Here is a 24,507-nt window from a genome sequence, read left to right as displayed (position 1 = left end):
ATTTTAACATAATTTTTCTTACAATATTTTTTCTCCATGTACATAGGACATTCGGGATGTCCGGGATCTTTTCGAAACGAAGAATTATGAAGATTAATCGGATTAAACTGAGAAGAAAAGTTATGTGCATAAATTTTCACGTTATCAATTAAAAGAGCCTCTAGATATTGTCATTCTTAATCATTAATAACTTAATAACTACTGCGATCTTTGCAAAATAGTACATGACTTTTCTTCTCAGTTTGATCTGATTTAATTTTTTGTTTTCAAAAGATCAGAGACACCCTATATATATATAGTATATATTTATATGTTTCCTTTCTACATGTGTGTGCAATTTACGACAGCTTCTAAATGTACGCTAAACGTGTCGACTTGGGTTGAATTGCACACCGTCGGTCCTGTTTCGCCTCGTGACGCGTTCTCTTTTTCTTTTTTTGCAAACGACGTTCCCGAGTACGACTCTTCGTATCCGTTTTATCGACTTCCAGCGAGCCGCGACGATCCGTGGAAATGGGGTCCTAAAACTTCGATACTTCCTTCCAGCGGCAAGACGACGATCCTGAAGATAAGCCTAAAGACAATAGGGTGCGCTAGTAGGAAATGACAGCCCACGGCACTCGAAGATCTAACCCAGATTAAGGGTCGTGAAATCTTTCCCTCTGTTGCGCGGCCGCGTACTCTCCTCGCGCCCCCTCTTACACCCGCAGCCGCCCCTCGCCAAGCTGTCGCTTCATCCCCCGCATCATTTTATAAACTTTGCGAATCCCTACTAGCGAGAGTACCCACTCGAGTTCCTGGCCGAAACACTCGGCGAGCTACACTCCTCTATCGAGGATAAAAAGCGAGGCTGCGCCGCGGGAACGGAAGAGGGATGACGGTCCTCGCGCCGAAAACGCAACCGGTGTAACAAATCCTTTGCGAGCGAACGAAAGCACGACGCCTCGTTCGGCGGTGAAGGTGTATACTGTGTAGTGGCTGAGAAAACTTATACGGTAATGGCGGGCTCGTCTCTCGTCTGACCGCGGCGGTTTTCCCTGCCTTGAAAGATTATCCCTGAGTGGTAGCGCTTATGTCGCCGAGCATTTGGCGTGTAACGCGACGCGTAAAGTGGCGAGATAAAAACGACGCGGCAGCCATGGGAGAAGGATACCTTCGAATGCGCGCTCGAAGGAACACCGCGCGGAGCTCGTAGAGCGTTCTCGGGTCATCCGTGATAGCGGGGATGTTAACATCCGATGATGACTCGGGCTGTTGACTTGTGTTAAAAAAGCAACGTTCCAAATTCCTCATTCAACTGCAACACTTTTCGGGGGTGTACTTTCCAAATTTTTTACAGAGTGAAAAGTCCCTCATTCAGTGAAAATTGAATGTAATTTGCTTAGAATGATGGTAAAAATATCAAGTGAAGGAAGTTTCACCGAAGAGCTTAGAGTTTTAGGTTCGTTAATTTGTCTCTATTTGAAACTTGTCTCAAATGTGAGACACTCAGATTTGAATTTAGAGTTAGACACGAGTTTCTCGATGGAGCTGCAATTGCAAACATGACATCCTGTGTATCGAATGATCGAACTGAAAAACTCAGATCTAATTCCATCCTGCACGTTTTGAATACGTGAATTATTAGTAAAATTGCTTGTTGACAACAGAGATCATTAATATAAGTCAATCCATACGAGTGGGTGTTTGCAGTCGATTACAGTGGATTTGTTCCTGTGGAAGCTTTCGGTGGGAGCGCATCACAGATTCACTCTCCAATCTCGAATGAAAATATTTACTCGACGACTCGGAGCGGAAGAGTTCACTCTGTATGAATAAAAAGTCACTCGACCGCCACTCTGCTAGTCGAGTGGATTTTCATTCAAGGAAATTTCGAGAGTACATTGTATACGTAGAGGTATCCCGTTTAGCCCTTTAACCGCGGTTAATCTGAACGCGAGAACTCCACCGCTGTACGCACAGCTCGTGAGCTGAGCGCGCAATGGATAATGGCAACGCGTTCGTTACCTCACACTGTGTGTAATGCATCGCATCTTTAATTGCAACGTTAATATGACTTAAAAAAAGGGCGAGTGAATTAGTGACATTTATATCTCCAATGTCAAAAAATGATCAAATAACTGCTCAGTAACGACGATGCCTGCTGAGCTTCAATATGCAAATTGTAGAAAGAGAGTTATCACCGCTCTAAATGATCATTCAGTGAAGAGTCATTGCAGTGTCCTGTCGTCTTAAAACATCATTTAGCGGAGAGCCGCTATAGCCGGGCGTACACCCAAAACAAATATTCTGTTTGTAAAGTGATTTTTCCCATAGTTTCATATTCTAAGCGAAACCTTCTGCAGAAAAAGGACTCCTGTTTCGATAAAGCGATTAAAGTGAACCATTCATCTAAAATTTATTAAATATTATTCTAACTCATTTTTGCTCTTATTTCAAGAGGATTTCCTCTTGTCTCAATTACTTTTCCTTTTTTATATCAAGAAGAACGCTTGTCGGCGTTTTTCCTCTTCCATCTACTCGCGCGGAGACACTCTCTCTGTTACATATTGTCGCCGCATTTATTTTATGGACAACGTGTACAGCAAAGGAGAAAAGAAGAGAGATCATTATTCAGTTTATATTGTTTTTCCCGGTTGTTTCGTCGCGAACGAAATTTAAGAATTTTTGGAGAAAATTAACTTAAAGATATTCTGGCCCATATTTCAACGTAAATATATACATATAACCATTTATTATATCCCGTCGCACACTACATTAAATGCCAGTTTAGAGTACTTAAAATTATAAATTTATGTTTTCTCTTGCTTCTTCAGCAGAAAGTAAAAAAAAAACTTGACTAGAATTTTCTTCGGGCAGTTTCATAATAATTTTTTCTCTTTTCTCTATAAGGGAATGTATAACCAGTAAGAACAAAGTACAATAAGAATAAATAATAATCCTCTTAAAAAAAGGATTAAATAATCTGTGTGATAAGAGGAAATTTGTATCAAAGTCAATAAGCAATTTGCATTATACACATAACATATAATTCTTCTAACTTTAAGAATAATGCGTTTATAATATTTTCCCCTTCATTTTAGAGGAATCCTCTTGAGGCCATATAAAAGTAAAATCCTCTAAAACTTAGATGATTCCACTTATTCTGAAATTACTTTCTTTTGGGTGTAGTGTCCAGAATTTGGATGAGTGCAAGCGAAAGCCAATCGCGGTGTGTAAGCGATCGTTTCCCCCAACGCCCCGAGTGCGCGCCAAGCACAACAACGCAATCGGCCGTAGCTTAATTTCTTCCGCGCGGCCGTCGGAATCCTCCGTGTCCACTAAGTCAGCCGTATTGCAGCTATGCCTAATCACTAACTGCAGTCAAACGACGCGTTAATCCACGGAGCAAAGCCGATCTCGAATCTATGCAAATACAATTGCCCTTCTCTCTTTGCCGGCGAGAGCTCTTCAGCGCCCTCGGCACAGAGATCGGTCGGTTCTTATCAGGTCGTTCCTCAGAGTATCCTGCAAACGAGGCAGGATCATCCCGGGGACTATGTTAATGCAATGGGGAGGAGCCTTATCCTGCGGGATTAGCCGGTGGACCGCTTTCTCTCTCGTTTCCCTGCTAGTGTTTTTTTCTCTCTCTCTCTCTCTCTCTCTCTCTCACAAAGTTTCGAAGCACACCGAAGAAATCGATCGCGTATCTCTCTCCGCGGGCGAGACGTGACATTTTCTTAATGAGTTCGGCACAAACGTATGGAAGAATCGGATACGTGCGGGGAAAAATTTCGTTCCGCTTGTAAGAAGATGATCTCGCCGGTGTCTTCCGGCCGCTTCCCATTGCGATTGAAGTTAGATTGAGGCTTTGGAGAAGGTTCTCCTCTGTTGTAGCTTTCGATTTAAGTTTCCTTCGTTTCATTACCATCCCTGGCAGCATTTGCGTATTATCTCACGCTTGAGAAATGGTTCCGCGAGCGCTGCGCGCTACGGGAGATCGAGCGCCGCGGATTCCGGCTTTTAATCGCGAAAGTGCACTCTCGGCTCGCCGTAAATACGACATTGAGCTATCAATACGGGCCGCATATCGCGGGATTCGTGCCGTAAATCAGGTTTTAACTAAGGGCCCCCCGCGCTCTGCCGAGTAAAGAGAGCTTCAACAAATCGATGCGCCATGCTAGATCGCGCGCGTCGCGACCCCGCGCGTATTTTACCGGCGCGTCAGAGAATAATGATCGCGGTGCATCACTTGTTCGACGGCTCGGATGATCAGCGTCTCGATGCGAAATGACTCAGGCTCCGTTATCCCGCCGCCATTCCCCGGCGAGATTAATTTGAATTTCTCCGCGATAACTTACGCTTCCTGGGAAAATTACAGTGTCCGGCTCGCTTGCTCGCGCTCGCGGCCGTTTCGATTCTGTCGCGTCCTCGCCTACATATGGCGAGATTTGTCCAGCTATAAGCGCGCCTTTCATTCTATTCTATTTCCGTAACTCTGCGTGTAAACGTCAGCTCGATTTTCTCAGATTAAGAGGATGGGCTCGATTTAGTCCGGAAAATCAAACTGAAATAAAAGATTTGCTCGATGAAGGAAAATGGCGAAATTGATCGGTGCTCTGTGGATACCGTTTGAAAGACCGGAAGTTCTGCGGTTTATATTTCTCTCTCTTTCTTCGACGTTATTATTCCGCCTGAGAATATTTATTCGCGAGTATCATTCTGCGAGGACTTTATTGGTTCTAAAAATCCTCCGCTCTTTCATACTAATGCCACTGATAATTTTATCTGTGATAACCAACACATTATCATCAGAAATTATAAAAATAAAAAATGTGAAAAATAAACTGTCAAGGCTCCGCAGATATTCACAATGCCAGTCAGAGTCAGGTGTCAACGGTGAAAATCTTAGTTAATTTAATTGGCATTTTCGTAATACTGTCGATTATCATTAGACGTTGAACCCATTTTAGCAGCATCCGTCCGTTCAATTTCTGAAGTATTCCATCTGCCGCCGTCCGCATACGACGTGAAAAATGTGGCTGACAAGCAAGATATATAATATAATTTCTCCCGTAACCCAGATAATTCATGTACACGATTAAGTGCGCGCGTCATCGCGCGAGCGCGTCTCGAGTCTCCAATTAATTTCATTGAAAACTCCCGAATGTCGTTCTCTCGCTCTCTCGAGGAGATGAAATACCGGCGCAAGCGGAGGGTACATTCTCGCGAATGCAATCCCGAAGCACCGGGGTGGCCGAGCGAACGCGGGAATCGATGGAATGCCGGGAAGACAAAAGAAGCGTTGCGCTGTCGAGAAGCCGGAGAGTACGGGAAAGCCGAGAGACGGTGTCGGCGGCACTTCAGAGAAAGAGGAAGAGAGAGGAAGAGAGGAAGAGAGGAAGAGAGAGAGAGATTCGCATACACACGCTCACGCGCGCTCACGATAATTATCCGCGAACTCTTCTCGGGTCTCTTTCCCGCGTTCTGGGATTCCCGCGATGCAGCCGGGAAAGGTCGGTCGGCTACGTCCTGTTGGTTTTCCGCGAACGCAGGATGTTTTCGCAAGGCACTGCTGAGAGAGAGAGAGAGAGAGAGAGAGAGAGAGAGAGGGGGGGGATGAGAAGAGACGGTAATTCCCGTAGCGTTGCGTTCGCGCCAGAAATAATCGCCGGCCGCGGACAAAGTTCGGCCTCGTAAAAACAGAGAGTTACACCCGCCGGCCGGCTCTCTTATCGGCGTCGTTCCGCAGCCGCGTTATGGCCCCGCAGATAACGCGCGAGCGGGCGTGCGTCGTATCGCATCGCGATGATGCGCACCTCGCGACTCGCGAGCCGCGACGAGCCTCGTTTCGCAATTCGCCGCGAGGAGCGGCGCGCCGTGTCACGTCGCCTCGCGACCGCCCGCGGAATTCTAATCGATCCTTCCCCCCCGCCCCTCCTCCGCTCCAAGATAGAGCGATTTACTGCGGCTGCCGCCGATGGATAAAGGCGGCGGTCGTCCGGCCGGCCATTCGGCACGGCAGATGCGCGATGCGATAAAAGAAAATTACACGGCCCGGCGTAAATCGAAATGCGCCCCGCGTCGATACGCGCGATCGCGAGCCGCGGTTACGAGCGGCTCGGCGGTTATGCCCGCGTGCGTGCCGGGCTTTTGATGGCACAAAATATACGCCATGATACGACGCGAAAGTTACTTTCGCGAGCCGACCGGCGGTGACGGCGAGGGCGGCCGCGGCCGCGACGACGATCGCATCTCGCAACGCAAACAGAGGAGTCGACGGTCATTAATTCTTTTTTTATTATGTATTTATCGCGCGTCGTTCGCTGTGTAAAGTGTTAAATTGATGGTTGAATTCTGCACACGCGAAAGAACCGGCGAAAGCTTCGCGTGCGTGTCGAAATGATATTTGCGGCGACGCGCATTCGCCGCGGCATTCTTCGTTGTTCGCCACTCGCCCGTCATTTTGTTGCGCGTTGCGGGAATGAATGGGCTTCGAAAGCTTCGAGCTTGCCCATGAAGCAGCGCGCGGTGCCGCGGGGAGGCATGACATTTCACATCGCGCATTATGCTTCATGTGGAAACTTATCGCCGGAACTCGTCGTGTTTTGCGTGCACTTCGTGCACTCCGCCGCGCGCAACGTTTCGTTGCTGAAATCGATGCTCGCTCTCTCGCGAAACGGCGGCCGAAGAGAAATCCGCGGATAATCATTCACCGTTCGGGGCAGCAGGCTCGAGTTTCTTCCTTACGCGCGCCGCGCTGCATAGATCTCGCGAAACGTATTCTCATCCCCGTAAAGAAAGTCGAGAACAACCGCGGCGAGGTGTAAGTTAACGCGGAGAAGCCACCGGCTCCGGGGTTCCATCTTGCAACGAAGTGGCTGATTTTTACGAGTCCCGTGGGTCGTCTCCTAACATTAAACGAACTAACTGTTGCAAACTATCTCGCCTCTTCTCTTATTTTTGCTGCGCGAGACTGGCGCGCGCGCGCGTTAGTCATTCTTCACCATTATCCGGACGTTTCGCTCGTATTAAAAAAATTTCAAGTATTTTTCCTCTTACTTTTTCTTTCCTCCTCCTCTTTCTCGTGGGACCTCGCGCTTATCCACGCGCTTTCCCGCGAGAAACGCGCCGGTCGGATGGAAAAAAATTTGCGCGATCAGATGCATTGTGGTGTTTCGATTATTTCATTTTCGGAGATGCGGCGTTTACGAGGCGCAGTCGGCAGACCGGCCGCGGCGCGGCGCGGCGCGGCGCGGCGGGGAGGGGCCTTTTATGTACGGTTCATGCATAAAACGCGGGGGGCTCGGCTCGAAATTATGCACCCGGCAGTAGTTTTCTAACGTTGTAATGTCATGCTCCGGTAATATACTGGGCTATATCCGTTTTTACGCCACTGCGATCAGGGATTGTGAAATCGCGTTAAACTCCCCTCTGATAGGCGATTATGTTCAACGAACCTTCTGCACTTACGCACGACGTCACGCAGCCCCCTCAGGATTTAACCAACGGCACGCTCGTACCTCGACGACGAGACGAAAAAAGTTCATCGCCAATAAAACGGGACGCGGAGAGAGAGAGAGAGAGAGAGAGAGAGAGAGAGAGGGTTTGCCGTTAATAGCCCGAGTGAAATACGGCGCTCGTAGTCAGATGCTGTCGTTCGGACGAGATCCGCGACGTTCCGCGGCAACCCTCGAACGGAAATGACGATTGGGGCGTGCATGTGAACTGATCTATCCGGCGATGTGGAATCTTGACAGGATCGATCTTCCGATTGAGACCATTCACGAGCCGCAAAAAGTAGAGACAACGGCTCTTGAGGCAGATAGACAAATAAATACATAAATAAATAAATTGATCACAAAAGAAGAATGAGAGATATTTCGCGCGGTAGCACACACGGGTAACATTTATGTATTCTCGCTCAATATTTATCTTGGTTCTATTGGTATTGAACAATATTATGAAGTGTGACAGCTCTTAGCAGCCGTCGCGGAAAAGTATTGCTCGCGATATTTAATCTAACGGCAGAAAAATAAACATATTCGATGTGTGTAGTATGCGCTAGTCCTTTCTCTCTCAACAAAAAGTAATATTATATGATTGTATATATTCTCTCAGTAATATATTTTCTTCAATAATACATTCTTTTCAGAGTAATTCTGCCAGAAAGTTCTTCTTACGCTTTTGTTTTAAGACAAATGCTTAGTTACATATATACAATTTTATTTATTATATTATATATATTATACTATTATATTATATTATATTATATATTTATTATATTATTATATTGTACTACCTTTTTTTTATTTCATTTATTATTTCATCTCTCTCTCTCTCTCTCTCTCTCTCTCTCTCTCTCTCTCTCTCTACTGTATTTATTGTACAACTCCTAATGCTAATATAAGCGTGCTAGTACACGACAAATTACCGGGGCGGGTACTTGAGAACTTTCGCCTCGAAAACATTGGGCAAATGCAAAAGTTTTGATGGATTCCTCAAAGATGTAACTGAACCAGTCTTGTGGCAACGTTTATAAATATGTAGACGTGTAATACATACAATGTGGCGATCACTCGGTGGAGTAAATAAATTATTTTTAATAAGATTACTTGGTCCACATTTTTCTATCATAACATCCGCCGAAACTTTTGCGCTCACCCAGAGCGCGCGAACACGCGAGGTGTCGAAAACTGAAAAATTTACTTCTAGGATTCGCCAGGGGGGGAGTTGGTCATCTCTCCATCGGCTACTTGTCCCCGTATCGTTTCTCCGAATTTATCCGAGTCCCCGAGCGAATAGTCACGCTAATCCCGCGTGAAATTATCGCCGCCAAAGTGGCGAAAGCAGCCATCCCGCGGCTAAATCGCCGCACGGGCGCGCTCTCACCTCGCTCGTTTAAACTTACACGAGGTCAGCACAAAGAATCGTAAGTCGACATTATGTCGAGCTAATCTCATTTCCGCTCCCTTGGCGGCACAATGGGGCTTAATTGACCGGAAGACGTCAACGCGCCGCCGCGTTTCCCGAATGTTTCGTCAGCCTCCGCCGAATGTATTCCCCGCCGCCCCGCGCGCGTCGCCTCCTTCTTGGCCGCAGCGTTCATTAAGTCGCGTTAGCGCGCTCGCCGGATCGCCGCATAATGCGCCCCGCTGAAAAGTTTTCCTGTTAAGGGAACGTCTCGGTCGCTGAATTAATCAATACGTTTTAAAACGACTCGCTCGCGCGCGCGCGTCGCACTTCCGCCGCGCATTTTAATGGAGCCTTTTGGCCGCGAGCACGGGACAGCTGACAGATCTTTAATTAACTGACGTATCGCATTAACACCACGCCACGTCCGGAAGCCATTACCGCTCACGTTGCGACAATAAGCCCGGCACTCTATTCGCAGCGCGCTATGCTTTAAAACCGCCGGATGTCCTTTCGGCCGCCGATACATCGACAAGTGCCGGTTTCTCTTCGACGACAATGTGTGCCGATAGCTCGAAATTGACGTTGTTCGCTGGATCAATGATTATTGCCATTTTTTTCACGTCGCTGCATTTCGAGGGCCATCAGTCGATACCGAGATCGCGTGTGCGTTTTGCTATTCCTCCGTTCTACTTCGATCTCGCATCTCAGCGGGATGTTGTCAAATTTCGGGCTCTATCGTCGAGATGTTTTAAAAGCTTCAATCTGAAAGAGAGAGAGAGAGAGAGAGAGGGAGAGAGAGGGGGTGGGAGGAGGAAACTATTCTCTTCAATCCACAGCCACGAAGACATCACCGGCGAGATATCGCGGGATATCCTAACGTGCCATTAGCGACCCGATAATGCACTCGCCGCGGGTGCGCGTCGTCTTTTTAAGCAACGTTTCTCTCAAAATCGCACCAGGACAATCAGCAATTTGTCACTGCAACATCCCAAGTGTGCGCGTCCCACTGCACAGGAGAGAGAGAGAGAGAGAGAGAGAAAGAAAAAGACAACCCGTCCTTTCTCGTCCTCGGTGTTTTCTTCTCCCTCCGTACTCCTCGCCCCTTTCAACAGGCCCTCACACGTTTGCACGTTCGTGCTGAGCCGCGCTGAGCGTAGCAATCCCGTAGGAGAGACAATTGGACCACGAGTTGCGCAAATTGGCATCCGCCTTCCGATATTTCGGAAGCTCGCCATTGTTGCTGCCCGCTCGAATGAATAGTTAATTTTTCGCCGGCGCCGCGCGCGTCGCACAAAGTGGGCCAGTGTGTACCGATCTGTCCAGTGTGTCGATATTTCAACGGTATACATTATTCGCCGGCTCGTCTGCTCGCTCCCGTCCGTCCGCGGCGCGGCGCAGCGCGGCGCGTACCGGCGTCGTCTCGTGTGTCGATCGATGCCGTCAGTCCGATGCGGTCGATGAAAGGTCTGATTTCCATATCAGCACCAGACACTATTCGCGTATTCGTATTTCGTCATCCCTGCAGCCTGCTGCCCTGCGCGAGGCGCAAGGCGCAGCTCGTCGGCCTCCGGCCGGACTCTATCGGCCGGGTTATTGCGTCGCAGTCAATATCAATCGACGGTGTTTCGACATTAATCGCCGTCGCCGGCGCTGCGGCGACAGCGGCGGTTTCCGCGATATTATTTTAAAGTAAGAGAAACGCCGCGCGCGCGCGCGCGCGCATTCGTAATGTCCGCGTAGCTTAATGGAAATGCATTTCGCGTATGGGGGAAAAATTGTTTGAAGGAGCGAAAGAGGAATGAGAAGAGAAGGGAGCGGCAGGAGGAGGAGAGAGGAGGAGAGGTGCGATACTAACTGCGCGCGGCCGGCAGACACGGAAGTAATGAATATTACAGTGACGATATTGAAGACACGGGAAATGCGAAGTAACGGCAGGTGCGTCATAATATGAAGTGGTGACCGAGCTCTGGCGAGAACGAGGATTGGCGAGGGGGGAGGGTAGGTTTATTCCGCGCTCCGCGAGCTCCGCGGACTAACGTAATGCACAACTGCGGGTTCAATCACTGTATGCGTAGTGTAATTCATTGTTCACTGGAAAAGCGCAAAAGCATTAATATTTCCTCGCGTCTCCTTTCATATTTCTGCTCGCGACTGTTTGCGAATGTTATTAGCGGCTATGTAACTTCCACGTAGTCCGCTACCGAGCGACGGAAAGGTGACCAGTTTGTGATCGCTTCGAGAATATTCACACAACGATGAATCTTCAACTCCTAAAGGACGTTGAATCGAAATCGCTGAAAGAAAAATTGACTAGATAAGATGAATAAATAACCAAACCGAAAATTAAAGAAACCACCAAGTTATAAAAATAAAACTGAAAAAACAAACAAAAGATAACTAAATGAGAGAGGTAGATAAACAATATAATTTGCCCTTTCATAACGATTTCTTCTCCCACCCAAAATTCGTCATTTTGACCGCCATAAGTTCTCACGGTTTGTCACTCCCGTAGTATTTATCGATCCCAAACCCTTTCTCAGCAGTTTACTGTATTTTTACTCTTGTTATTAAGCATGAGATTTTTTATTAGTTTTTACATTTCTATTTTTTTTTTATTTTCCAATATATATTTTTTTTTCTTTTCAAATGCTTCTACAATTCATGAATTAAGTTGTTAAATTTTGAAAATATGTACAATAATAAAGACGTCCAGTATCTGTGGATCAAAAAACTGCTCAATGCATTTTGATTTTGCACACGCACATATACTGGAGGTGTAAGTCTTCGTACAATCTCCATCGTGGTACATCTTGGGTAATGCAAACGGTAATTCAATTTTCAAGCTGTACTTGAAAGTATTTCACGAAAATACACTTTATTATGGCGTTTCGGAAAGTTCTAGAGACAAAATGTAAGCTCATATAATGTGAAAAGTGGGTATTTGCGTTTAAAAGTTCCAAAGTGATCCTCATATAACCTTCAAACGACTTTTAAAAAATAAACTACCAGCACCATGTTATCTCCCCTTCCGCAAAACCGCAAAACGGTTTTGTATAAAATATTTTTCAATGGAAGCCTTATCTTCCAAGATATATACTTTTTTCAGCTTGTTAGATATTTTGTTTAAGCATTTTATCATTTAAGCAAATAATTTTGCACATTTGACATCATATGCATATCTGCGATCCAGAGGACGCCCTATATTTTGCATTCAATTTTGTTTATTACACATTTTTTCTGTACTTATTGATGACGGAGAAGAGTCAAGAGGAATAAACCAAAAACGGGCAGAAATGCAAAGATATGACCTAAATAGTTTTTGTAGCCCTACATTTGTGCCAAGTTTGAAAGGAATTGAAATGTACCTCTTAGATAGGTTTATCTGTTACTTTTACATATCAGTTCTGTCCTTCTGTTATGCGTATTGCGTTCACTGCACTGGCTTCTTCCTACCGACCCAGTTCTATTCATTCTCAGTCTACTTGATTCAAACGTCCATAAAATTGCCATATAGCCAACTGAGCGACTGAATTATATAAATTGTAAATATTTCGTCTCTCGAGAAATTGTGCGAGCTGTCTTATTGACTCACATAATCGTCACATAAAATGTTGAGAGCCTTCAATATCGTTTCGACGTAGCGTCCGTATCGAGCGGAATCGAGGCGTGTTCGCCTCTTTCCTTGCTTCTCAGCGCGGTCTCATATGTCGCCTTTTCCCGTCCGAGCAATCTAGACATGTACAATTATTCGTGGACAAGGGCCGTCCGAAGTACACGCCGACAGCAACGGGATCGAATTGCTCGTTCCCATCGGTCCGTTCATCCTGTCATTCGACGCCGTACGGCCGTCAAGGGCGGATACGCCAGTATCCTGCAGCGCGATGTTACATCGAAGTGCATCGGGCGCGAAGTGCACTCCGCTTTCTGGCATTCGGCAGTTGGTCCGCGCAAATATTCCTTCCGCCGAGCAGGCCTTATCGGGGCAGGACGAGCGCGCCCTTTTTCTCTCGCGCCGGATTCGCACTTGAATCGCACGTCGGCCGACGGGGGAAAAACAGCGGCGGAGGCGTGCTATATTTATCGTAGTATCGGCAATGCAATTGTCGTTATTACGCGAGGCGGGTACGCTCGTAGCGCGAATCCCTTTCGCGTTTAAAATATCCTCGACCTTTGTGCATAAAGCGCATGCTTTCAGAGCGATCGTCAATCCCGCGCATTCCCGTGACATTTCGCGAAGGAAAAGGTTTCCCTCCGGCGTCGCGCTTCGGGACGCGCTGCTCGGGACTCTTTTGGCCTCGTCGCCTCCTATCGTTTCAAATTGCGTACGAATCTCGCCCACAATCGCCGTTTTGCTCCGCGAGGAGAAAGAAAAGCGGACAAGGTGACACGAGTCACGCGAGCCCCGCGGCGAGGCGAGGCGAGGCGAGGCGAGCCGAGCGCACCGAGCGGACGAAAATTTCACTCCGCGCTCCTCGAGTGAAAAATTACGCGTCCGGCTCCGTGAAATTTCGCGTTGCCCGGCCCCGCCGCGCCCGCGCGGCGCTGCGTCCGTTGAATTATTCCGCGCTCCGCACGGTCCATTTCATCATAATTTCATGAGCCATTCCGTGATTATTCCGCGACAAACGCGAAGTGCAACGTACGCCCGGCTGGCAACAATGCTCCGCTTGATTTCGGCCCCGGCGAGCGTGCACGAGGAATTTTCAAGTCGACCCGCCGCCGCCCGCTTCGCCGGTCAATTCGCCGATGGCCCGTGCGCTTCCATAGATCGCTAATGCGAGGACCTGCGGCGCGGGTCCTGACGCTGCTTGCTGACGCCGTTGCAGGTGACATCGCGTTGTTACCCCGGTCGTTGCCGGATAGCGGCACGAGAGCACGCGCGTATACGCGCACACACACACACAGCACATATACACGCGCCGTCCCGGCACGGGATGTCCCGCGAATTGTGTTTCCGTGCTGCAACCGCGTGCAGCACGACTACCCTCCTCCGGTCGACGGTGCGTTTTATGGCCGCGCGCATAGCAGCGCGATGGGCCGCGGCAAACCGGAAATGGGTCAGAGCCGAACAACACGGCGCACATTGATTCCTACGATTCCGCCCGCTGCTTTATTACCACGCAAGCCGCTGCGGGAGTGGTCATTAATGTGCGCCATAGGGAAAAAATATCTCCCCCTTTTCCCTCTCCTTCTTCTCTCTTTCGTTCTCTTCAGTCTCCCTCTCTCTCTCTCTCTCTCTCTCTCTCTCTCTCTCTCTCTCTCTCTCTCTTTGTGCGTCTGTCTGACTGTCTGTCTGTCTGTCCGCCCGTCTCTTTCTTTTTCTCTCTCTCTTTCTCTCTCTCCCCCCCCCCCCCCCTCTCTCTCTCTCTCTCTCGCTCTCTCGTGAACACGCGATACGTTTATTTTGTTTCCGTGCGCGGAAACCAACGGCTGCGTTGTTTTTCTCGAACAATGGAGCAATATTTGGTGCCGCGGAAATGGAAATATATTTAATAACCGATACGCGCGCGCGTTACGACTGCGGCGCGGCGGCCCGGACCGTGCGGTTTGTTTTGTCCGACGTGGATTACGCGTTGATGGAATATTATCGATACGCTAGTAGGATTTCGCGCGCGCGAACGTGTGTAGCCGTGAAATTTTATGCGCCGAGCGGTCCGTTTCGCGCGTGTGATTTTTTTTCGCCGGCCTAGGCGTGAAAGTCGATTCCCGCGGCGGAAAGATACTCGCTTTTGACCCGCGGCCAAGCAGGATTCCGGTCAAACTTTGTCTCGCGGGCGGAGAGGGGGGTTGAGGCGGACAGGACGTTTAAAGCTGAAGCTGAAGTCTATCGTCCGCCGCGCAGGACATTTGACGTTAAATCTAAATAAATAAAATAAAATAAAAGGTGACAAGAGGGATTTCTTCATTTTCACTTTCCTCTTCTCTTTTCAACCTTCACTCCCCTTCTCCTTTCCTCTCTATTTCTCCCTATATTTCTGCCTCTCTCCCTACATCTCTCTCTCTCTCTCTCTCTCTCTGCATTATACCATCGAGCTGTACGCACGCACGTATACGTTCTTGCAAAACATTTTCGCAAACTCGCGGATTAATTAACGCGCATTATCGCAACCCGCCCGCACGTTATTTACAATCGGCGTTATCAACGGAACTTCAAAGGAACGAATTATAATATAACCACGATATCGCTACGCACACGCGCGAACCCATTTGCACGCGCGTACACGCGCACTCACACACACACACACACACACACACACACGCACACGAGGTTTTAATTATCCGTGTTGTCTTTCCGACGAAGTTGACGCGGATCGAAAAAGGAACGTTTCCAGCCCCGCCATTTGTCTCGCAGCCTCGCGTCTTCCCGCGGGAAAACGCCCGCGTGCCCGATGTGCGAGCGATTTGTGTATTTTGACGAGTTTCGGGCTCGTCAAGACCGGATGTCTCCACTCCGGAGACCCGAGAGAGGCACCACCAGCTGTCTCTGGTTTTGGCCTCCCTCGACACCCGCCGCCGCCGCCGCCGCCGCCGCCGTCGCCGCCGTCGTCGTTGTCGTTTCGGATCCCCTTCGCCGGTCAGAACGCATCGTTACAAATGCAAATAGCATCTCGTACGCATTTTTTTCCGCTTTGTGCCGCGGCGCGGGACGCACGAGAGGGTGGCGCGCACGGGACTACGGAGCGACGGAGGTGGATTATTAGCATAGAAAAGTTAAATGAAATTTACGCGCGCGCGTCCGTCGCATTGTGTGCCGGCGCGGAACGTATGCAAACACGGCTGAACAACGGCTGAATTGCCGATTTGCGATAATATTCAAAGGGATTTTCTCTCCCAGGGGCTCTCTCAGGCCGCGACACCAGGTTGCTGATACGCCTGGCCCGCCGCTCACAATGCGACGCGGCGCACGCATTGCGCGCGACTCGCGACTGGAAATTTGCGGACGTGTAAAGTCATCCAAAGCGCAAATAACGAGAGCGGTATCGTTTACATTCCCGCCGTCCAATTATTTCCTTCTTTTACAACGTGGCGTTTAACCCCCGCCCCCCGAGAGAGAGAGAGAGAGAGAGAGAGAGAGAGAGAGAGAGAGAGAGAGAGAGAGAGTATAAATTTATTTAAAGAGAGTACAAATAAAATTCGAAATGATTAAAAATCAAACGCGAAATGTGTTACACCGGAACGAGCGTTTTCACGGCGATGACAATCGGTAATAATCGCTGTGGGGGCACACAAACGGAATTTCGAGACGAGTCGTACGGAACAAAATTCCGCCGCTCGCCATCGATCGGCATCGCTCGACAATTAAAACGCGGCTTTATTATCGGCCCGTTTAATGCCGGGCTATTTTACGCTTCTTTCTCCCGTGGAAAATACGAGATAGGCGCGCCGTGCGCGCCCCCGTTTCCTGAACGCGCATTTTTGACACGCGTTATTATTTCCTCCGCGCTCGCTTAATAAATCCCCCTCCCCCCCTCCCTCCCTCCCTCCCTCCCTCCTCGGCGGGATTTTATGGAAACGTCGTAATAAACGCTCCGAAACTGCCGGGGCCTCGCCGAATTCTCCGCTTTCCCGTCGCGCGCGAGAAACGTCGCTACTGAATCATTTCACCTTACTTCCGATCCAGCCGGTCAGGAGGGGTCGGGAGGGGAGCGGCACGAGGAGGGCGCGAGCGCGCACACTCGCACGCGCGCGACAAAAAGGAGAAGAAAGGCAGCGGGAGGAGGAAAAAAAAAGAAAAAGAAAACGAAGAAACGAGAGAGGAAGAAAAGGGAAAAACGTCAACGAACCGGTGTCGGTGGCGCCTGCGCGAGTATGCATCGCGGAGTACGCTCTCACGGCGTGGCGCCGCGACGCCAGGCGTCGTCAGTAGCACGGCGTGCGCCGTCACGCTCGCATGTAATACCTTCACTTAGTCGCGCGTGCACATGTAGTGTGCACCTCCTCGCCCGGACAGCTCGAGCTTCGCTTCTTCTGCGCGAAGGGCCGATAATCGCTGAGGGCACGAGGACGAGAATCCGACCGACCCCAGGAGAGCCGCCGCCGCCGCCACCGCCAAATCGCCGGCGCGAAGATGCACGCCGAGGGCCCGGGTTTGGCGACCGCGAGGAGATCGGCCGGCCGGAAATGACGTATGTGTGAGAGAAATGGACGTGCATCGTCGGTGTTAGTTGAGTCGGCCGGCGACACCCGCGAGCCGCGAGCGATATTCGTCGGCCGGGAAGAACGGACGGGTCAAGTAGATGAGCGACCGAGCGAGGAGCACGCCGAAGATCGCATCGGTTTAATTATGAAGCCACGCCGAAAGTGCGAGCGCGCCGGTGTCGAGATCGAAACTACTGCCAATTGCAGGCTCCGGTGTTTGAAGTTCAGCATCGCTCAACGCTGGAGGCCTCGCGGAGGCGCGGCGGAATAGCAGCGTCGAAGAGCTGTCGCCCAGGAACTTAGGACGTAGAAGCGGAAACGCGCGCTCGGCGGCGAGGAGCGGAGGATGTTGCAGATCGAGGAGGAGAAATGAGCGACCGGACTGGACGGGGACTTATCCAGCCTCGAGACTGGACATTCTCGAGGACATTCCCATAGAGAGAAATACTTCGCCCGCGTCCCGCGCTGCATAATCCCGCGGACAGCCCCGAACGAAGGCGCGACTGTTAATTGACCAGTCGCGCGCGCTATTAGCGGCCGAAGAACGGCTCTCGACTTTCGTTAATCGTCGTGCAGACTCCAAGCGGGACACCGGCGGTGCCGCGACGCGCCGCTTGGAGAACGTTTCCGGCCGAGCGTCGACGTCGACGTCGTCGTCGTCGTCCTCTCTGTTCCTCCCCCACCCCCCCTCTCTCTCTCTCTCTCTCTTTTTCTCTCTTGAGCGCCAGCCCCCCTCCCGGTATTCAATGCGCGAAACGTGCGCGTCCGTGGTTCTCGTGCCGGAATAAATCGCGATAAATCGCCGGTTCGTGCGAGCGGCGAAGCACGTGTCACACTTCCACGGTAATTCCGCGCCGATGTTGAACCCGTTCTCGTGTGGCCGTTCGTCTAGAATTATTACTGGTTTATTACCGGCCGCGCGCCACCGCCTTGTGCCACGCTGTGGCAGCTGTTGGCAGCTGGGACGTTTCACCTTCTTGTTGCACGTCAGCCGTTCGTACCAGTTGCGACTCCTAGATAGGCCAGCCACGGGCTCTGTGATCCTGTTGAGAGACGTTCCGGAGTAGGACACGTCGCGCCAACGTTCTTTCATACGTACACGCAGGAATCGCGTCGAGTCATGTACAATGTCGCCGCTCGCAAATAGGTTAGCGGGCTAATCGGAGGGAAGGAAGACAATATATCGCCCCGGCGAGAGGCGCGCTTCCCATTGCATCGAGTTGCATTATGACAGTTCAGACTGGACTCGCCGAGGCGGTGGACGGTCCGCGTCGCTGCCGGTCGAACGTCGCCGGCATCGATCTGTGAAAGTGTGGTGAGAAAATTGTGAAAAAATTGTGGAATTTACGCGCAGTCGGCTGTCCCGATCGAAGTGGAAGATTCTTGGAATTGGCGGCACCCGACATGGCGTCTGGCCAGGAAGGCAAGGAATCCCCCAGGTATTACTTTCGACGGGGGCGCGCGCTCTCCGAATGATTAGGACGACGCATTCTGACGCGTCGCTTGTACGCTCGCGTCGAGGAATTAGCCCTTCCGTCGCTGCATGTACGCGTCCTTGACGAAGGTCCTTGATCCAAACTGCGTGCGTACGTGCGTGCGTGCGTACAGATGCGTCTGATGGATTTCCTTGGCTTCTTCTACTCTCGACACGAGCAACGGTTATGTAGGCTGTTTGATGCGAAACCACGCTCGTATATGTATAGACGAGGTGAAGCTGGACGCAAAAGTCCACCATTTTGCAAGGAGCCACGTGAAATTTTGAAGCATCAATTAACCCTTTAACGCCCACTGGTAACTATAGTTACCAGAAACGCATTTAAGAATCCGTAACTTGGTCGAAAAAGGAGATATTTTCGTTTTCTTTGCGCCTGCACTGTAAAGGTGAATTCTTCTTCTAAGAAATGGTATATAGATTGTACGGTAGATTCGGTTTAGTCTGTTTTTAGCTCAGTTTTAACGATAACATGGAGCGACCAGTTCGCTTTGACAACAAGAAACTGAAGATGACCGAAGACATCAGGAAGTGTTACAACAAGCCTGTTGAGGAAAAACAGTAAAAGACATTGTCAATTGTGCAAGCTCGAAAGAGAAGCAAAGCAGCAGAAAAATAATTTGCAACACCTGTAAAATTCCCCTCTGCATCTCTCGATACTTTATGCAATTCCATCCCGGGTAAATAAAGATCAAGTTCTGAATATGAGTTTTATGTTTCGAGGAATTTTTCCAACCATTAGGTATGATGTATTGGGTGAGTGCAAAAGTTCGTGCGGAGTTTGTGAGTAAAAGTCACACAGTGATTAGGCAAACAAAAATCTTTATTCAATCAATGATATATTCTCCATCGTTTTCTATAATCTTTTCCCAACGTTCTGGCAGCATACGGATGCCTCGATCATAAAAACTGCGCGGTTTAGATTCGAAGAACGAAGAGACGCCGTTTTTTAAGGCCTCCAAAGAGTCAAAGTTTTTTCCATTTAAATAATTTTGCAATGACCGGAACAAGTGATAGTCAGATGGTGCGATATCAGGAGAATACGGTGGATGCGTTAAGACATCCCATTTCAGGCTCTTCAGTTTGCGCAGCGTCTTTTTCGAAACGTGTGGTCTGGCGTTGTCGTGATGAAAGACGACTCCCTTGCGATTTGACAAAATCGAACGTTTCTCTTTTATTTCTCGATTCAGATCGGTTAATTGGCGACAGTACTTGTCCGAATCAATCGTTTCGCCAGCGGGGAGAAGCTCGAAATAGATTATGCCCTTGCAATCCCACCAAACAGAGAGCATCACCTTCATCGGGTGCCAACTGGCCTTTGGCATTGCGTCACCATGCTCACCTGATTGTTTCCATGTCCGTTTGCGCTGAACATTGTTGTAGAGGACCCATTTCTTATCGCCCGTCAGTCGATTCAAAAACGACTCATTATTGAGCCGCCCGAGTAAAGAAACGGCTGCAGAAATTCGCTTGATTTTGTTCTTCTCGGTCAGCAAATGGGGCACCCATATATCGAGCTTCAAATCGAATCCCATCTTTTTTAAACGCCGAAAAGCGGTTGATCGGTCAACGTTTAGTGCTGTAGCAACTTCTTCTATTGAAATTCGCGGATTATTGAGCACTAAAGTACGCAAAACATCGTCATCAATGTCAGAAGGTCGACCAGAGCGTGGCTCGTCTTCAAGGTTAAATTCTCCGCGCCGAAATTTAGCAAACCATTTTTCCATAGTTCGTTTAGCTGGTGCTTCATCCTGATAAACATCCTGAATGTTTTTTACGGCTGCGGCAACGTTTATTCCCTTCCGAAACTCGTAAAGCATAACATGCCGTAAATGCACCTTATCGATATTCATTTTTAAAGTGATATTTCTCGAAGCAGTTTGTATGAAAACAAATGATTTTTTTTTTAATAACAGCTGAAGACGTCACCTTTCCAACGTTATATAATATGTAGATGGAAGTATTAATGACAACACTTTACGACGCTTATAACTCCATCTACTGAATCTATTGAATCTATTGAATCCGCACGAACTTTTGCACTCACCCAATAAAATTATTAAAACTAAAAAAAACATTTAACCGACCAGGCGCTATTTTTCGCTTCTGGGAATAGTTCCTGCTTGAAAAGGTAGTTTTTCGTAGATATAAAATTCTGATATTTTTTTGGTTATCACTACTTATGGTCTCAGTTAAAAAAAAAAAAAAGTCAAATTTTATTCATAAAACACTTATGAAACAAGTCGAGCGTCAAAGGGTTAAAGAAGGTTGCTGAGTGACCAGGTCAAACTGATGAAAAGAGAAAGCTACTTTGCTCGCTGCAGATTGAAGCGTCGCCTCGTGTGCGATCAATCAGCAATCTCCTTTAATCAGTAACTGACAGTTTTACGCAGTTATTTGCGAAATAGTAGAGGACCTTTCAGTCTCAAGTAATGTACGAGCACGTCGCTACCGCGTCGCGTCGATCTTTTCTGATTAACTCGATACTTTACATAGTCGTTTGTAAAATAGCAGAAGACTCTCTCTGCCTCTCTCTCTCTCTCTCTCTCTCTCTCTCTCTCAGCTTCATCCATACGTACATAAAAATTGTATCTGCATTAGACAGCCTACGCGCATCGCGTCTATCGCCACAGGCATTTGCATTCGTATCCTTTGACATACTTTTCATTTTCCTGATATTTCAGCGACGGTAAGGAAAGTACGATTTCTCAGTTTATCTCGGTTCGCCGCCCTTGAAGGGGCATTTTCCAACAAGCCACTCCTTTTACCCGATTCGCTCGCGACAGCCCAAAGTATTTCAGCGGTCCTTTGCCTTTGAAGTGGCTTCCGCGCTCGAAGGGTTAATCGGCAGAACCGCGCGGCCGATTTGTTTCTCCGCTCCGACTGCGAGTTAGTCGCGCTTTCGCGCGAAAGCCGCGGGACGCACGACGTAGCGCGCTGGAATATATCCGAATTGCACTTCGCCGAGTGACATGAACCAGTGAGAAATTCGCAGAGCCGAGCTGCCCTCCGAAAGCGACGTCTCGCGGTGCGAGACTTGTTAACGTCCGATCGAATCTGCGGCGTCCGCACCGCGGTGGGATTCTTCGTGCCGCTTAATTGAACGTGACGGCGGGCTCATTGGCCGCGACTCGCGATTAATTGCTAATAGATGATTAAATCCACGCCGGTGCGGACTCATTAGACCTGCGCCGTGTGTGCGGGCCCCGGCAGTCTTTCTACGCGCCGTGGCGTGTCCGATTGCGGCAGGATCAGGCCAGGAAGAAGCTGACGCGCCGCGCCGGCTCTTCGGGAGCAAGAAGCTCCGTTTTCACCGATATCTCCGAATTAAATCCCGGTGACCGGCGGCAGGGGGAGGGGGGGCGCCTATGCAGCCGCGATGGTAATCGCGGCACGTACCGCGACATTACGACGCGGTCCATGTGCGTCGGGGCGTCTATGGACGTGACCGACCATCATGGGCGAGCGTTTACAGCTGCAGTCGTACGCGTCACTCGGCTGTCGAGCGGCTACGTGCGAGCTTGGCCAACATGTGGGCCGTAAAATCGCGACTGAGGCTGGAAACGCGCGACAGCGAGCGTATAATGAGTAATGAAAAATCAGCCCGCACGAGAAGAAAGGAGGCGGACGGAGACGCTTTCTGTATTTGTCTCCATTAATTCCTCGGCGGTTGCGCGACCACGCGCGGCTGAGAGACCAAGCCGTGGCGTGCGGGAAAAGGCGGAAATGATAGGAGCAGGATCGGTTGCTGGAGAATAGGTTCGTACCCGAAAATGCGAATGACGAAATACGAGGAGGATACGAAGATGACGGAGAAAAAATATGAGACGCGAATTAGAGGCGGCGACGACTTCGATCGCTCGAAAGTCACTCGACGATATGCCGATGTCCGAAGAAGATGTTGAGAACTGAACGAGGGAGACTTTGCGTCACGATAGACATCGCGTCAATGAGAAAGTCGGCTGCGATTTTCAGCGCAGATAGCGTTCAAGCACACGCAACACATTTACTCGGCCGATGAGTAATTTGCTTCCCATCGGCCGCGGTGGGGTGAAATTTGACGAAACAATCGAGTCGAACTTTCCGATTCCGACCACCCGACGATATTTACCGTTGTGAGGCCGCAGTAATTAATATTGATTTCATCGCGTAGGACAGCTCGCGATATCGCGTATAAGCGCGTAATAGCGCATAAACCGTTTATGCATCCTGCCAAGAGCAACATGTCCTGTAACCGGATTTCCGGATTCTGTGTATGAGCGTACATGCGCGAGAGAGGAGCATCCGCTGCGCCGTTAGAGAACCCACATACGTGTATATATGTATTTATATATATATATATATATTTTTTTTTGCCGAGATTGATCCGAAAGTCGGAATGCGAATAATCTGGGAGGCCCGGATGGGCAAAAATGTCTGGAGATATGGTGTTTCATTACCCGGCAACAACAACGTAGCGAAGAATAGCGAAGAAAAGGACTATCGCGATTTTTCCATCGGCGGCGACCTCCGACCTGCCGCGCGTCCTCGTCTCTACTTATTATGATCCTGCGTCGTTCTTTTCCAAGGCGTCCTCTTCCTCCTTTTCCTTCTCCCTTCTTTCTCCACTTCACCTCCCAATATTCCGGATATTGTATGAACCACGGCGGCCGATCATCTTTCTTCTCTTTCTCCCCCCTCTCTCTCTCTCTCTCTCTCTCTCTCTCTCTCTTTCTCGTCCGGTTATTACGAAACTCGCTTTCAACGGAAGGCGAAGGAAGGCGAGGAGTAGGGGCAGGAAGGAGCGGGAAGGCAAGAGGGTGGCGGTGGAAAACGTCGGACGTGTGCCCGCGAGGCATTGTCATTTTCATCGGCTCGCAGCTCTCCCGCGGCTTTTCCTCCTCCCACCCAGCGTTTCTTGCCGCCGTCTCCTTCCATCCGCGCGAAAAGCCAGCGGCAATGAAAATACGTTGCTCTTTATTCGCGGCAGAACGTGTGTTCGGACGTTCGTCTGGGTTGCCTCGTGATCGTTCCACACGTCAGCCGGGAAGACGACCGCGAGTTCGACCGAGCAACGTCGCGCTCTTTTGGATATCGGAAAATTATCGTGCGAAATTATTATATCCACACGGTAGTGCATCGTAACGCGATCGATACCGCGTTACGTCGCGCGCAACGTCACCCGAATGAAGCCGAAACGTCACGGAAGAGTTTATTAATCTCGCACAGAGATGCCAATCAATGTCACCTTCGAAATTTTATTATATTTCAGTCTGTCAACCGGATTCTGAAAAATGATGTTTTTCGAGGGAGAGGAGGAAAAAAAATATTTTTTTTATTATATATATATTTTTATATTTTATTATATATACATATATATATATATATATATATATAGTGCTGGAAAAAATAAATCATACACATTTCAATAAATTGAATTTGCTGGTATAACTATTGTTTTGAAAAGCAAATAAAGTAGTAGATACAGGAAAATGAAAGCATTTCAAAGTATTTAAATAAAGAAAATATGAAATAATAAAAATTGTGCTCAATTGTTTTGTAGAACATTTATTATTCCATTTATTGTTACATTTTGCCCTGGACAAAATAAATCATACACTTAAATGATATAACGTAGACAACTGTCAATTTCGTCGTTCTACTATTGTTCATCATTCTACTGTGTGTTTACATTAGTACGATTAGAACTTACGTGTTCGGTGAGTCAGTAGTAATTATAACGAACAAGAACAATGTCTCGCTGGAAGCAAATTTCTCTTGATATCTGAAATTCGGTCGTTGACGACCGACGGAATGGTGAATCTTTTAGAATAATTGCTAATAAATATTCGATCTCTGTTGGAGCAATTCCACACATCTGGAAAAAATATGATGATGAAAAACATGGGATAGTGGCAAACTATTTCGGAAAATGTCGAAAACGGGCTACAACTTTTCGTGATGATACTAGAATCGTTCGAATGGTAAAACAAAATTCGAAG

The 24,507-nt window shown here is 48.7% G+C and overlaps 1 protein-coding gene across 4 annotated transcripts in view; it reads left to right on the top strand.

The window, feature by feature from the left end:
* The window catches only part of LOC105182554 (kinesin-like protein CG14535), a 344,856-nt gene that overhangs the window by 107,019 nt on the left and 213,330 nt on the right, over positions 1–24,507 (top strand). Inside the window, exon 1 of one of the 4 annotated variants that reach the window (XM_025304683.1) lies at positions 16,382–18,473. The exons of the other annotated variants lie outside the window; for them this stretch is intronic. Within the exon in view, the coding sequence (XP_025160468.1) occupies positions 18,439–18,473 (35 nt within the window). The 5' untranslated portion in view covers positions 16,382–18,438. Of the gene's footprint in view, positions 1–16,381; positions 18,474–24,507 lie in introns of those variants that run through there. 4 annotated transcript variants of the gene reach the window in all.

Source organism: Harpegnathos saltator, unplaced genomic scaffold, assembly GCF_003227715.2.
Source record: "Harpegnathos saltator strain DR-91 unplaced genomic scaffold, Hsal_v8.6 scaffold639, whole genome shotgun sequence".
Lineage (NCBI taxonomy): Eukaryota > Metazoa > Arthropoda > Insecta > Hymenoptera > Formicidae > Harpegnathos > Harpegnathos saltator.
Note: the sequence above shows the minus strand (reverse complement) of the source record. Positions and strands in the feature narration are given on the sequence as shown.